Source organism: Aedes aegypti, chromosome 3, assembly GCF_002204515.2.
Source record: "Aedes aegypti strain LVP_AGWG chromosome 3, AaegL5.0 Primary Assembly, whole genome shotgun sequence".
Classification (NCBI taxonomy): Eukaryota; Metazoa; Arthropoda; class Insecta; order Diptera; family Culicidae; genus Aedes; species Aedes aegypti.
In genome coordinates this window covers 406,578,009-406,593,842 of record NC_035109.1, presented here as the reverse complement: position 1 = coordinate 406,593,842, position 15,834 = coordinate 406,578,009, and the positions used below count along the sequence as shown (strand labels likewise).

General features: G+C 36.8%; 1 protein-coding gene across 2 annotated transcripts in view; it reads left to right on the top strand.

The window, feature by feature from the left end:
• Nucleotides 1-3,446: 3,446 nt before the first annotated feature.
• Nucleotides 3,447-15,834, top strand: part of LOC5568588 (phosphoserine phosphatase) — a 48,180-nt gene continuing 35,792 nt past the window's right edge. The window contains exon 1 of one of the 2 annotated variants that reach the window (XM_001652369.2): nucleotides 3,447-4,021. In XM_001652369.2, the coding sequence (XP_001652419.1) occupies nucleotides 3,942-4,021 (80 nt within the window). In that variant the 5' untranslated portion in view covers nucleotides 3,447-3,941. Of the gene's footprint in view, nucleotides 4,022-14,527; nucleotides 14,967-15,834 lie in introns of those variants that run through there. The other variant, XM_001652368.2, reaches the window with a different exon arrangement.

Below are 15,834 nucleotides of genomic sequence, written 5' to 3'. Positions count from 1 at the left end.
TCGCCAGCTTTCTAGGCGAATCCTGACAATATACCTTCCCCAACCTCCAACTCCGTAGCACTTATGAGGATGTCGCTGAGTCGGTGGCCTCTCATTAAGTAAGTGCTACATCAACATTTCCTTCCCCTATCCCAAGTTACGGTAAAGATGGGCGTGGCCGGGAATAGCGATATTCATGCTTTTAGTATTCTTGTTTATGATTTGAACAAGGTATACTCCCCTGCCTTGTTCTTGAAAGTAGTCAGGATGAGATTATTAAAAAGAAACATGAATGTTGCTAGTATCCAATCTACGAAGTATACCGTAACTACGCTAACGCTAACGCTAACGCTATTTAGTGTGTAGTATCGGTGTCTCCTTCCCAGGCCGAGACCACTAGTTTAATATAATTTTCTTTTCAGAGAGCGAGTAATGGCGCTTAAGCCTAGCTTAAACAACCCGGGCAAAGAAATACCTTTGTCCTATCCCGTAGGATTTAGCACCAATGGAGTAAAACTAGTCACGTCACTCCCAACGATTTCTTGTATCCGCCAAATCCCAAACAGTGCACTTTTTATTTTGGCTTTGTGCACTAGCAGAAAGCTTAAAATAAGAAGATCAGGGACGTTTACCAACTATTTCTCCAGTTTTGTGCCTTTGAAAACGTGAGTAGGGGGAAAAGTCGGCCATTGTGCCGGCCATCTTTGGATTCCGAGATGTTTCACCTTAATCTCAAAAACCAAACTCTACACAGTAGGCCCAGCTGTTGCAATATTTGTATCATATTACTGCTATGATGAAAATATTAATGTTGACAAGAAAAATGATAGAATTTGTCATTCTACCATTTTAGGGTTCATTCACAAATGTCATAACGCCAAAAATGGCCATTTTTGACACCCACCCACCCCCTCATAACGCTTTTTGTATGGATATTATACAAATTTTGTATGAGCTGTAACATTTCGAAGACACCCACCCACCCCCTTCAGCGTTATGAAATTTGTGAACAGGTCCTTACAGGATTCTTTCAAGTACTGGATGTGTAGAGTAGAGTAGACTAGACTAGAATAGACTTGTCAATATGGGATAAAAGCTCTCGGGGATTCCGATAGGTGGTCTTTCGACCTCAACTGTAAGGCTGTCTTCAGTGTCGTATACTGCCCATAATCGGATATCAGTCCCATGTCTACTTCCAATCGAAATTCGCATTTGAGAAAAGTAAGACCAGAGACGAATAGAGACATAGTAGTCGGGTTCAGAATTGGTACCACTTCTGGAACTGCATTTGCAAATATTTGCTCTCTTGCAAAAGGTACACTAGTTTGACAGATCGCAGTACACTTTTAATGGCATTCTAGATTTTGCTCTATTACCTTATGCGTCATAAAATTTTAGGCAACTGCAAGGAACATTGAGGTCTTTATTTCATCTTTGGTAGTACAGTGGTCACACTACTACGGGCCACCTAGTATTAAGGGGCATTTCCATTTGAATTGTATGTGAAACAAAATGACTAATAATCGTGACTAGGTGATCCATAACTATAATAGTGTGAACAGTGTAGTTGAAGAAATGTATTTTGGGAAAGGGTTATGAACTTTTTAATAAAATACTGCGATAAAGAGCTAGACAACAAATATTAAATAATGGCTTTTCCTTTAGTAATATCCTTACAAACATCAAATGGTGTATGCTCAAACAAATGTTTTCCAAATAATTTCAAACTTCGGGACATCAACATCGCAGCAAAAACTTCAAAGTTTACATAAATCTTTCAGACTTTTTATATTAGAAATTGCACGGTATACATAACAAGGTAGGCTATTCCCACGTGTAAACAACGATTTTCAATGAAAACATGTGTCGTCATTCCTATCGTCAAGTATGAGGCTAGAAGGATAGAAAAAGAGAGCAGGTCTTGCTTTCTCTTGTACTCGTTAGAGTTTGCGATAGGAATGACGTCATTATCAAGTGTCATTTTTCGGAATATAACACCTTGATTCTTTTAATCGTGAGAAAATGCTTTTCAGTATCTTGGTCTTCCGGTTCCATGACATGCTCCTTCAGGGTGAGCGACGGAATCAATACCAATCGTTTTCGGTCCGCGTGGCACAAGTGCGAAAAAAAAATCGCGTTTCTTTAGTTAGTAGGTATGCTTCAAATAAAGCTGAAAATTGAGACTGCTCAATCAAGGATGAAGGATCAATTGGTGAGCTCGTTTCATGTTTTTTTTTTTTCAAATCTGTAAAATATGTATGACCGCACATTTAATCGTTACAACGGTGGGACATAAATATGATTTTTCAACAAACTATGAATGGTTCGTCACTGTGAGTATCGGCATAAACTCTTATTCATATTTTGTTTGTTTTATATTTTTTTTATACTGCTGTGTGCGTTTGAAATGCAAATATCAAATGCGGGAACGCCAAACGCGGTAAAACATTTCACAAGAAATGCGATGTGAATTTTTCTTGCTAGGGCGGCGGTGATTTATGTAATCGTTGCTAGGTGTCCTTTGGTTATTTTGTGTTACCGCATTTGGAGGACGTTTACCCAATATTTGCATCTCAAATGCAAACAGCAATAAAAAATCTCTTACCTTTTACCTTTATTTTCATAAATTAAAAAAAGCTTTGAACTGTTCGGTCTGTTTATCTGTGCTAGAAATGTAGACTTGCAAAACGTTCATTTCATTCAAAACACTTTGAAGAAGATTATGGCCGATCCCAGCCGAACTTCTTATTGATTATTTCTGCATCTTTACTGACTTCGGTCAATCATGGAATAGCAACCATTGATATGTGTAGTCAGTCTAAGCTAAGCTAATCTAAGCTAAGAAAATGCTTTTCAGATTCGGTATCTTGATATTTAGAAAGAAAAATATATCGTCTGAAACCAACGATGAATTTAATATTTTAAACAAGGTTAATGATGATAAAATGGACTTTAAACATTGATTAGTTTCTAATTCTTCGTATAGGACAGTTACGCTTTTATGGGTGCCGTACTAGTCATATTACTTATATGTACCTTATATAACAACACTTCCTTGTGCCAAGCGTAGATGAATGTGTCACAGGCTGTACAGAGACAAGAATCAATTACTAATTCAAATTTATGTACACCACATCTCCGTTTTACAACGTTCAAACTGTTTTGAAGGACGAATCGTTAAGGTTTGATTGTAAACGAGAAAAACACAAGAATCAGCCGATATTCGCAATGTGCATTACAAGGCCTGCTTCATACGTCATAACTTCGAGAGGCACACATTTTCGCAGCGTAAACAACTCGCGCAGCCCGATCAATCATCTCGCTGAGAAATAAACAACAAAGCGGAACACCCGACTGATACCATTACATTTGCACAGCCTACTTGGGGTGGTGTAGAAGAGCCATGTGCGAACGCAAATGCACTAAATTGGAAAATTTCCAGAAACAACTGGTTGAATATAGAACTGTTCGAAGTTGGTCGGGATCGTTGACACTGAAATTACTGTAGTTTAAGAACGAAATTATCGCTAGCAACACGCAATACCGCTCTGCGCTTTCGCACCGAGAGATTCTTATCACCATGAACTTGGAATTGTGTGCGATGTAAACCGCGACCGCGAACTTCATTAAATTGTCCACCAAACCGGTGGCAGGTCTGTGTATATGATAAAAAATCATGCACTCTGCGTTGACCACCGACTTAAATCAAGTTTCAAGTGTAGCAGCTGAGCAGAACCAAAACATTCTGTATCCAACGCAACAGAGTACAGACAGTGTTCGCCTGCTGAGTTAGTGCTTGTAAACATCTGATCGCAAGTGGTGCGCGCGTGGACTGCAAACTCCGCTAGACGCAGTCATCTAGTGGGCCGCGCCGTAGACTAAACGCATTAGCTATTGACAGACACGCTTCGTGAGAATCGCGGTCCGTGAGTGTCAGCCATATAACGAAAGAAGAAAGGTGAATGCGGTGTCGAAGTTATCTGCTTTTTGCAATCAACAACATCAACAGCTGCTTATCGCCCCATCATCAAAGGAGACCACGGTAAGTAACCTAGTACAACTAGGAGATCTGTATAAGTCTGTATGAATATTACCTCCTTGGAGTGGCAATCAGTCGATTACGGAAAAAGCACATGTGCAGCAAAGGTTTATTGTTTTCATATACCTCAACGAAAACAGACAACGCCGATGATGGTCGAGAATGACCCCCCTCGGACTGGCAAGTCTGCTGCAATATATGCAACGATTGGGTTGGATTGAATCATCCAATAAATATCCCTGATGTTGATTTGTGAATGGAAATTTGATAGACGTGTTTAGTCAAATACAGCACATCCCCGCAGAGCAATAATATATTTATTGGAACGATGTAATATAGCGAAAACGGGTCGCGTATCACTAGGCAAACCGGACAGGCATGATGAGCTGTAATTAGAAGCAAACAAACGTGCAGTGCATGGAATGCGTAGCCTACTGTGTTTTCAAGGTCTAGTAGGAGAGGTACATATGTGAGAGATACACTCAATTAGGGATTATTTCATAGATAGCGAGAAAAAATCAATAGAAAATTATAATTGTAAAATTGTTGAGAAAAATATGACAATAATGTATGAAGAAATGACTATTTTTTATCAGTTACATACTATGAAAGAATAAGCTGGTTTTGGATCAGTTTATTACATACTATGTCCATTAGACTGATGCAAATTTTGAAATTTTTGCTCCCCTATGATTCACCCTTTAATCATGTTAAAAATCATTCTTCCAAAATTTGAAGTGATTTGGATGAAATTTGGTTGTGCACACGCCATTTGAAATTTGTATGGAAATTACTATGAAAAAAAACAAAGCTTTTGTTTTAAGTCATCTAACTGCTCGAGCTATTCAGCAAGACCAAGCTGAGGGTCGTGGGTTCGAATCCCACCGGTCGAAGATCTTTTCGGGTTGGAAATTTTCTCGACTTCCCAGGGCATAAAGTATCATCGTACCTGCCACAAGATATACGCATGCAAAAATGGTCATTGGCATAGTAAGCTCTCAGTTAATAACTATGGAAGTGCTCATAAGAACAGTGTTGTTGAGTTGTTGAGAAGCAGGCTCTGTCCCAGTGGGGACGTAACGCCAGAAAGAAGAAGAAGAACTGCTTGAAATAATAATCTATGAAAAAGTGAACAAACTTTTCTCATGTGAAATCTTCCCAGCTACAACTTTGTCGAAGACCACATTTTAATGGGACGTAAGGATAATTTGTTATTATTGATAACAAAGTCTAAACCATACTGAGATGATCATTCACTTACTTTCAGAGCAACACTGCTTTTTGCTGTAGAATATAGTAGCCTGGATAACTTTGATCAGATCAAATATATATATATATATATATATATATATATATATATATATATATATATATATATATATATATATATATATATATATATATATATATATATATATATATATATATATATATATATATATATATATATATATATATATATATATATATATATATATATATATATATATATATATATATATATATATATATATATATATATATATATATATATATATATATATATATATATATATATATATATATATATATATATATATATATATATATATATATATATATATATATATATATATATATATATATATATATATATGTATATATGTATATATATATATATATATGTATATATGTATATATATATATATATATATATATATATATAATATATTCTACCCGCCATGAGCACCACTGTTGCCTGCCGATCAGTTGGTTAAGCATGCAGCAAACCCACTTTATGATTATGAATAGCAATTTATCCTGACGTTCAATTGAAATGTGGTCTTCGGCAAAGTTGTGGCTGAAAGGATTTCACATGAGCAGAGCTTGTTCACTTTTCCATAAAACATTATGACGAAGAGATTGTTAATTCGGGAATTCAGTGGTCGTAACTCAAAACTCAATGGACTGTAAATTTTTGCTTTTCCTTCTTAACTATGAACTTTATTGAAGAAAATTCACGCCTGCTTCTGTTTTGTTCTAACAGGAAATACATATTTCATGAAAAATTCAAGCAAATCTATTTGTCATGACCCGCGAGAGTAAACCTGCGCTACACAGTAAACAGTTATTAAGAGATTTCAATTTTATTATTAAATTTTAGATGAACAGAGATGGAGGGCTGAACACAAAAAGATGTCGTTTTCCATAGTAATCTCCATATAAACTTCAAATGGCCTGTGCACAGTCAAATTTCTTCCAATTCATTTCAAACTTTGGGAGGATGCTATTTACCATAATATAAGTCGTTTAAGCACAGGGGAGCCAAAATTACAAAATTTGCATCAGTCTAATGCCCATCTTTCCATGTATTTTCCTTCATATTTTGCCGAGAATGTTTCTATAAAATTCTCATTACACTCTTGCGGATTTTCGGACCATCATAGTAGAATCTCCTATAAAAAATTTGTATATTCGATTGTTTTGTACCTTCTAATTCCACCCTCATCGCTTATCTTTAATCTTTTGAAAGATAAGCAACAAATCTTTGAAGATTAACAATAAAGGTATGGACTACTCGAAACTACTTTTGAATCTCTTTATCATAAAATAACATAACAAAAGACTTCAAAGGTAAGCAAACATCAATGCTCCACACCACTAATTTGATGTTAGCCAGGTTCTGAATGTCTTCTCAAACATATATTGTACTCATGAGGTCATGAGGATAACAATATAGTATTTCGCTTCCGTTTATAGTGTCTGTTAATGATCCTGTACGGATTGGTGTCGTGTTGGATTTAGGCTAACCAGATGATATGCTTTGGTAGAACATATCTACCTTTTTAATTTTATGTTCTACCATCTTTCTTTCACTAAAATGTATTTCTTTCAGAGGTGCAGGGTTTGACTGCTCTTACTACCGTAAGGATGACATTGAAAATGGACGGCCCTGTAAATAAGTCATTCTGTTTGAATCCTCAGCGCTATCGAACCTTCAAAACACTTAATTTTCGGATGGTGGATGAAGATTTTGATTCTGCAACATGTATAGTTTTAAATTGATAGAAATGTGTTAGCTTTTCATGATTCTTATTCCGCCCCCTAACGTTTGCCTCATATTCCGGACACTATGATTCGAATTCCGGACAGCTCATGAAAATCATTATTAGAAAAGTCTAATCATTGGTTGAAACCGGTAATCGCTTGAAAGGCGTCTAAGACAGTTGAGCGTTATAAATTTTCATAGATATCTATGGAAAATGCTTATAAGAACGACCCTCGAAAGTGAGAACTTTTGAATGGTAAAAGATATATCGAGTGAAATGTTTCCCATACAAAATAGAGTGTCCGGAATTTGAGGCTGTTCGAATATGAATCAAAACGGTAGTCAAAGACTTTACATACTAAAGCTGCATGGCTATCATCAAATTGGAGGATTGGAACTACTTTCAAATAAAGCTTTCGACATGATATTTGCACGCTAACAGCTGTTTGAAGTAAATGAGACAAACGGTACCTTTTTCATGAAATGAACAGTATCCAATTTGGATGTCTTGTTCACATTTTGGCAACTAAAAAATCGGAAAAACATCCGATCAGTCATAAATTATAAATGTACGACAGAGAGAAACGCATATTTATAGAAAAAATGGATGAGCTAGTTCTTGAAAAACCGACAGCTTTTGGCCAGAAGACTGGATCTATTCTATTGAAGGTCGATTGAAGGTTCAACTAATAAATAATTCATCGGGCTTGATAAAATACAAAATCAGAATAAAGAGAAATATAAGAATATTTTTGATTAATGTTTCTGTTCGGTATGAACCACTGCGACCAGTTTTCTTTGATCTTTTGTGGTATACCCGTGTTCTTTGTTTAGTGCATGCCGTTCTACTCCATTACTATTGAGAAATAATGAAGTTGTCGTTTTTTATACAGTTATCACTCCTAACAATTTTGCAAAGAAACTCTTTAAAAAAGATACCGCATTTTATACCTTTTGAAGAAAATAGTTTGTCACTATTCAATTCTCAAAAGCGCACACCTTATTCAGGTTCGGGCACTATGCTGATTGAATAATACCGATTTTTTAGCATGCATCGGTACTCCAGCGTATCAAAGTATTGCTTTAACTTATAAGGTCCGAAATCATTTTTTTTAACTGTAATCAGGTTTCATTGCATCAGACATATTGGATCTTATTCCAGAAACAAGAAACTTGTTTTAGAAGTTAGAAAGAACTTGCCCAATGAATTGAAACCAGCCTCAGATGCTGATTGAGTTATTTTTCCACTTCGATCTCCTCATCATCTAGGACAAATAGGTGGGTCTTAGAGGTTTGTTAGTCTCTTATACTCTTCCGACGGTAACTTATAAGTGTTGACAAGAATAGATGCACCAAGAGTACAATATATTTTTAGTTACTCTTTCAAGATTTTCTCAACTTTTTTTAAAGCACATATTAGAAACAAATGTGAGAGTTGTCATTCCAACTTTGGGTATTTAAAAATAATTCCATATCGTTGCGAAGCTATAAATTATCAATTACTCGCCATCGATCTAGAAGCAAGAATTAACTATTTTTCTTACAAGTAACGTCACGTCTCCTAACTACAGATAGTTTACGTCAACGGTGCGCAACGTAAAATCCGCGGGTCACATTTGGCCAGCGGCTTCGTTTCGTACGGCCCGTGAGGAGTTCAAAGGCTTACCAGGTCCGTTGATGATTCCACCACCTTAGAGTATACCAAAACTAGTCATTTAAATATTTAATTCAATTTTACCCTCATATTTCAGTTTAATGATCCATCACATTCTATATATTTTTAATCTTCAAAATTTATCTGATTAAATATATGATCCGAATAATGAAACATATTTTTATCTAGCTTTAAGGTGAAGATGAATCGAAGCCAAAGTTCAAATTTTCAAGAGCACGGATCTGCAGAACCAAACATCCGTTTAAGCTGAAAACTTAATCGATTGGTCACCAGCTGGTGATGACCAATCGATTAGGTTTTCAGCTCAAACGGGTGTTTGCTTCTCCAGATCCGTGCTCTTGAAAATTTGAACTTTGGCTTCGATTCATCTTCACCTTAACAAGCTTCTAAATCGGCTAAATCAGCCAACCTAAAGTTCACTGAATCACAGCAATGATTTTTATTAACAATTCTGGAAGGGATTGACGTACAAACCTAGGATGGATCAGCATCAAGATTATGCTGATGTTTTACAGAATCTCGGGCTGGATTCTCACAACATTTAAAACATCATTTTTACGGAAAACTTGAAAGATTCTCACAGAATGTTAAACAGGTTTATAGCAGAATCTTTGGCATGATTTCACAGATTTTTTACCCAAGAATATAATCGAATATGAGACACTTTGGGAAGATTTTTCACAAAATCTTAAGTAAATTTCTTATAAAATGTTGTGCTAGAATCTTGTAAATGCTTTAACAGCATCATTTGTTTTTCAGAACAGGATTCTAAAATAAATCTTGGGGCAGATTTTAAGAATCCAGAGTTGGGTTTCAATTGACTCGAGCAATATTTTCAGAAGTCTAACAGAATCTCTAATATCTGACTTAGCTCTGAGAAGCTTTAATAGAAAATCCTTAACTGACTGACTTTTCGTTTTTTTTTTTCGAAAATGTTGGGATTGCTCGTACTCTAACGAAATTTGACCCGCCGTATAATGTTATAGTTATTAACTGAGAGCTTACTATGCCAATGACCATTTTTGCATGCGTATATCGTGTGGCAGGTACGAAGATACTCTATGCCCTGGGAAGTCGAGAAAATGTACAACCCTCGACCCTCGACAATCCTCGACCGGTGGGATTCGAACCCACGGCCCTCAGCTTGGTCTTGCTGAATAGCTGCGCGTTTACCGCTACGGCTATCTGGGACCCTACTTAATAGCTAAAGAGTTTAATTTTCTAAATAGCAATACAACTACAAACGGATAAAAAAAATCTGCCAATTCTTAAACGTGCTTCGGTGAACTTCAACCTCCAGAACATAAAGGACAAAAAGGAGACAGTATGGCAGTATGAGACGTTATAAAACTTCATATTGCTATGATTGTGCGATATTTGCCAGAAAACCATTCGCCAGAAAACTATTCGCCAGAATGACATCCGCCAGAAAGTACCATATGCCAGAATGTACCTTTCGCCAGAAAACCGTTCGCCAGAAAGTACCATTCCCCAGAATGGACCATACCTTAGATTTTATTTTTTTTTTTCAGATAATTCATGTTTAAAATTGTAGGTAAAATAACCGAGCCAGAGCGTTAACAAATTTTGTTTGATTTTGGTCTCTTGAGAACCATCTCCAATTGACATAGTAAGTATCGAATATCCGTTTTTTGTAATGTGGTTCTAATATTCTAATTCTTAGACTAGGTAAAATGACTTTCGTACGGTTGAAAAAATATCGACTTCTCAGGCATTCCTTTGTAACTTTATCAATATGAATTGAACAGACAGCGCCTAATCTCCCCCCGGAACTAGAACTAGAAAAAAGAAGAAGAACGCAGAATAAAATAACAATTCCGTTCAATAAAAGCTGCTCCACTATGTATGAAAGATACTGTTTATTGACGTAAAGATTTGATATTTGATATTGACTGATAATAAAGTAAGGGTTTTTTTAATAAAACTTGTGCAGAAAATTATGGTTTGGAAGACTTCACAAGAGATTCTCCCTTCTTTTCATCATAAGCTGTTCTTGAAAGTTGTGTTGCTTCTTAAACATATTTACGAGATTTCGATATACGTTGCAACTATTTGTTACATCTGTTCAATAAAGTAATTAAAGTATCCACTCACAAGATTTCAGGCAAATAAGACAGTTGTAGAATTTATAATAACATCATATTTTGTACGAATTGGAAAAAAATTATTTGCCCCAAACCATATCAAATAGCGATAATTTGACAATTACTCTTTTTTGAATACTTTTTCATGTACTGTAATTTATGTGACATCACTAAAAACCGATTGTGCTACTTTTATTCGAATGTCGCTCCCTTGAATGTCATTTCCTCAAACGCCAGCTACTCGAATGACACTTTTCCCCCGCAATCCATTCCCCCGAAATTTGTATGGATCGTGTTATTTGAACAGAACAACCCCCTCTACCCCATTAAACGACAACGTGGTTCATAGATGGTATCAAAACAAAATGGATACAAAATGCAGTTCAAAATGGATACAATCTTCGGTAACAGAGTGGTGAACTAGAAAGAACGAAAAAGAATAGAAAATAAATGCTGAGTTTGGTGAAACTTTAAAGAACCGCTGATAAAAAAAGAAGGGTGGATATCATATAAACAGTTCACCACCTTGAAATGTATAAAGTTATGAGTGCCAAAAACTTTTCGGGAAAAATGCAAAAATGGGGTATTTAGGGAACTGGTGTTCTGGGTAACGACATTCGGGGTTTCGATATTTGAGAGAAAGTAGCACAAATCTAATAAACCGCTCATTGAAAAGTAGCATTCGCAGAGAAATTTTCTGGCAGTTGTAAAAACAATATTGTCAAATTCAATATTCTCATGAAGAACAGCTCGCGGTAAAAGGAAATGCAATTTTCTCAAAGTTGAAAATAGGTGAGGCAGCTTAGAATATTGCATCAATACTTGATAGGCGAAAATCTCGCAAGAGATGTAGAATAGCAGTGTTATATTGTCTGCACTCTGTGCCTTAGCAAAAAGCTTAAAATGATGTGGTAATTTAGTGCTCTTGAAAATGTGAATAGAGGCAGTGGTCATCTATAGTGACGACCATCTTTGGATTCCGGGTTATTTTACCATGAAATAATCGATCAAGATCGGCAAAAAAAATAATTCTGGGGAATGGTACTTTCTGGCGAATGGTACATTCTGGCAAATGATTTTCTGGTAAATGATACATTCTGGCGAATGGTTTTCTGGCGGATGTCATTCTGGCGAATAGTTTTCTGACGAATGGTTTTCTGGCAAATATCGCACAATCATTGCTATTACCTGTCAAACAATAATCATCCATGCTCCGTCCGCTTGGTTTATTTAATAATGTTGTGAAATATAAGAAATGTACATTCCCGTGCAAAAGTTTGGGTTTATAATCTAGTTACCCTATAAAAATGCCAGAATTGTCAAAAGTTTGTTTGTTTGAGTTGCGAACTTTAATTTTATTTATTTCAACCAAGGCTTCTCGCTAATTTTCGTAATCATTTAAGTAATCTCAAGTAAAAATTTCTGTTTGTTTCAAAATCGAAAACAACACGGTCTAGAATCCTCAACTAGTCAAATGCAGAACGAATGCCTTTACTGACTATAACTAATTGTATGGCAAATAAAGGGAGTCGATGCGCGTTGCATTCGGTTTGCTCAAGACCTATAGAATTATTGCTTAGACTTATACACGACATTCTGTCACCGAATGATAACTTTTGTCCCTCACTGTGGCCATTCAATCAAAGGAATATCCGGGAATATCAGTAACTATTTCATTCGAGACTTTTCGTTTCACAACCATACTCATTGCTCACATATACATGTTACTTTTCCCCAGTCATTGTCTAAAAAAAGTGTTTCAAATCTATGGAAAAATCTATTCGCACCTTCGTTTTCCAATTGTCTTCAAAGCTTTGTCATAAAACAAAGTTAATCCCAAGATTTTTATAATGACAGGTTTACCGATCTAAGCACTCAGTGGGTGCGCGGTGTGGTTAGCTGCGGGGAAGATGGAAGTGACAGCTGGCGAGTTGTCTAGCTGGCGGGTTTGTGTATACTGTTTTTTACTCTACCGTTTCTATGGGATTGTTGAAGATTGTTTACTGCAACAAACACAGCAAAGCAAGGACTATTCATTGCTCGGTTCAGTGTTGAAACAAACTTAAAAAGATAGTGAAGAAATGATTGAAATGTGAACCGTATGCGTGAAGAAGAACATTCTACCTTTGCAGCAACCTGCACTTGAAATCAGTGAATCATAAAAAAATGAAATTGAGCCAAAAACTATTCAAGCGATGTGCCTGATAAACGAAAGTTGTCGAAGAGAATGAATGATTATAGGACGTTGTTGCTAGGCAGTATCAGTCTATAATTAAAATAAACTCGCCAGCTGTCACTTTCCATTCCAAAATGGCTGAATATGGAATCTGATAGATTGGGCTACCTCCCTTTTAGATACCTTGGTTAAGCCTTGATTCTCGAAAATCCGTTTCGAAATCTTTTGTTTGTTGATAAATAACGTATTTCATGACGGTTGCTATGATGACCGGCGCACTGCTAAGTCAGTTGATTGTTGAATCTCAACAATTTGAAATATTTTCTAAGCAATTCGTGAAGTATTTGAGATAACCAGTTTATCACGATAAGCGTAGAGATTTATGCCGGGGTATTCACCCTAATGAGTTAATCTTACTTAGTAGGTTTATTTAAATTTGATTTTTTCTTTACAAAACGACCATTGAGGCCATTAAAAACAACTTTTACTATGGTTCTATAACTCGATATTTTTAGAGCGGAACATGTCAAAACATGGGAGGGAGCGTTTGATCTGCGAAAAAAAAATACATTTTAAGCTACAGTCAGTTTTCGATAACTCGATATTCAAGGGACTATCGACTGAGGGAGGTATCGACGTACAGAACACAAATCAGTGCAACTGCGATTCTTTGATGCACAACCTCCATGAGTCGATGTTCCTTGACTCAATATCGACTCATGGAACCATACTAAAAACAAAATTTCATAGTTTCTATGATAGTTCTCTTAGAAAGCTTTCCAAAGCATTTCTATGAGTCGATGGACCCTTCAGATATCGACTCATGAAAGTTTGACTGTGCTGCTTTGTTAATGCTGATTTAAAAATCTGAGATCCATCGAACTTCAACAACGTAAGGGCAGCTTCATTTGATGTCGATTTCTCAGAAGAAAGTTCAATTTCAGGCCACGCGTTTTCTGCTCTCAGCGATAGAGCGCAAGTGACTTGCAACTAAATTGTGTTGTTTGTTTGTAACAGCCACGCGTGACAAACCGTCAGCTGAGGCAATTACTCTATTTCTTCACGCTAGGGCCGACTGAAGTCTAACATTACATTCAATTGCTTGCTATTTCGCCACTGAATTGATAAATTGACCCGTCCCGTTCTTCGCCTTAAACAACCACTCAAATGCGAAATCCCGCGCAAATTAAATGACCGGGTTCAAGGGCCCTTCAATTGATGCCGTTGTCAACAAGACCCACAACAAGATACAACGATTTCCCGTTCCAACTGGCTGCCCTGAACCCATCTAGTAGGCTAGTTGGTTGCCAAGGGCTGTACACACCCTCTACAAGCTCCTATCAGCAAAAGCCGGTATGGTAAGTAGGCTGTTCCCCAGTAGGTATTACACGGTCAACTTGATGCACGGACTCCTTTGATGCACATGCACATGGCTTGTGATGCAAGTGCACCGAGACTAACACCATCACTGACCGCGTCGTCATATACTGTCCAAGCTCCGCACTCTCTGGAAGAAGTAAGTGGCCAGGCCGCTCAAAAACAAGTCGAGTGTCGAGCAGAGATAGTTTCCTAATCAACGATCGATTGAAACCGCGCGCGCGCGTCATGCCACCCTTCCAAGATCCATATGCAAAAGGGAGCTAACAGGAGAAAAATATTTGTTCAGCTATAATCACAGGCTCTGCCGGCAAGATTTCTAATAGTGTGTCGTGTTATCAAGGGCTAGAAGGCAGACGTTTTTGTACAGTTTGAAATAAAGAGCGCATCCGATCGGCGGACGGCATCAGTAGTGAACTATACATTCAGAGAATAACGTGGACATTTGATCGAAACGTGGCCCAAGATTCAGCCAGCTATTTGCGAAAGAAAGTTTTTGAAGTGATAAGTGGAAATCGGACGAAAATAAGGCGCGTTGGTGGATAAGCAGAAGCAGTGTTGTTATTAGGCAAATACATCATGAATCGGTGAGCATCTTAAGTGCTGTTTGTGTGATAATGCTCGATGCTTTGGTGAATGAGAAGCAATTTCTTGCTTACCTTAGTGCTGATTAGAAGTGGCGGTGTTAATCTAGGGAGAACCTGAAATCGAACAAAGAAAATTAGTTATAAATGTGGTGCCACGTTATGTTTAAATTAGCATAATAGAGGTGACAAACAAGATCTTGATCGATTATAGTGGAATTAGTGTTTGCGGATATATTGAATTAACAATCAGGTTTAGACCTGTGGCGTAAACTACATATATTGAATAAAGTATAGTCAACTCTCCAAAACTAGATATTGAAGGGATCATCGAATTAGGGTGATATCGAGTTATAGAACACAAAATCAGTGCAACTGCGGTCCAAGAGACCATCGAGTTAGCCATGAAAACCAACTTTTACTATGGTTCTCTAACTCGATATCGAGATACGGAACATCTAGTAAAGGAAAGTTGACTGTAATAAAAGTGTTGTCGTTTTAGCGCTGATGGAAACTTATTATGGAGCCCATTGGCTACAGAATAGCATTGCGTATGATCAAGTGCAATTTCAATACTGTTGAAGATTTTTGGACTTAAATGTTTGCAACTGAATTATGAGCAACCGACACATATTCAAGTTCAACTCGAATATTGTGCTTAGTCGTTCACCTATGTAACTAAAGTTCAAATTCACAAGATAACAAACTGTCATCTTATCGTCGAGTGACTGTTACACGTGGTTTACACGTTAGTCCACATATCTGCCTCAAAGCACGCATGTTCTTCTGTACGCCGGAGTGGCAGTGGTGTAAGCAATTGAGCATTTCCGGTGATGATAGTTGAAGAATCTTACATAAGCATAAAAATTCA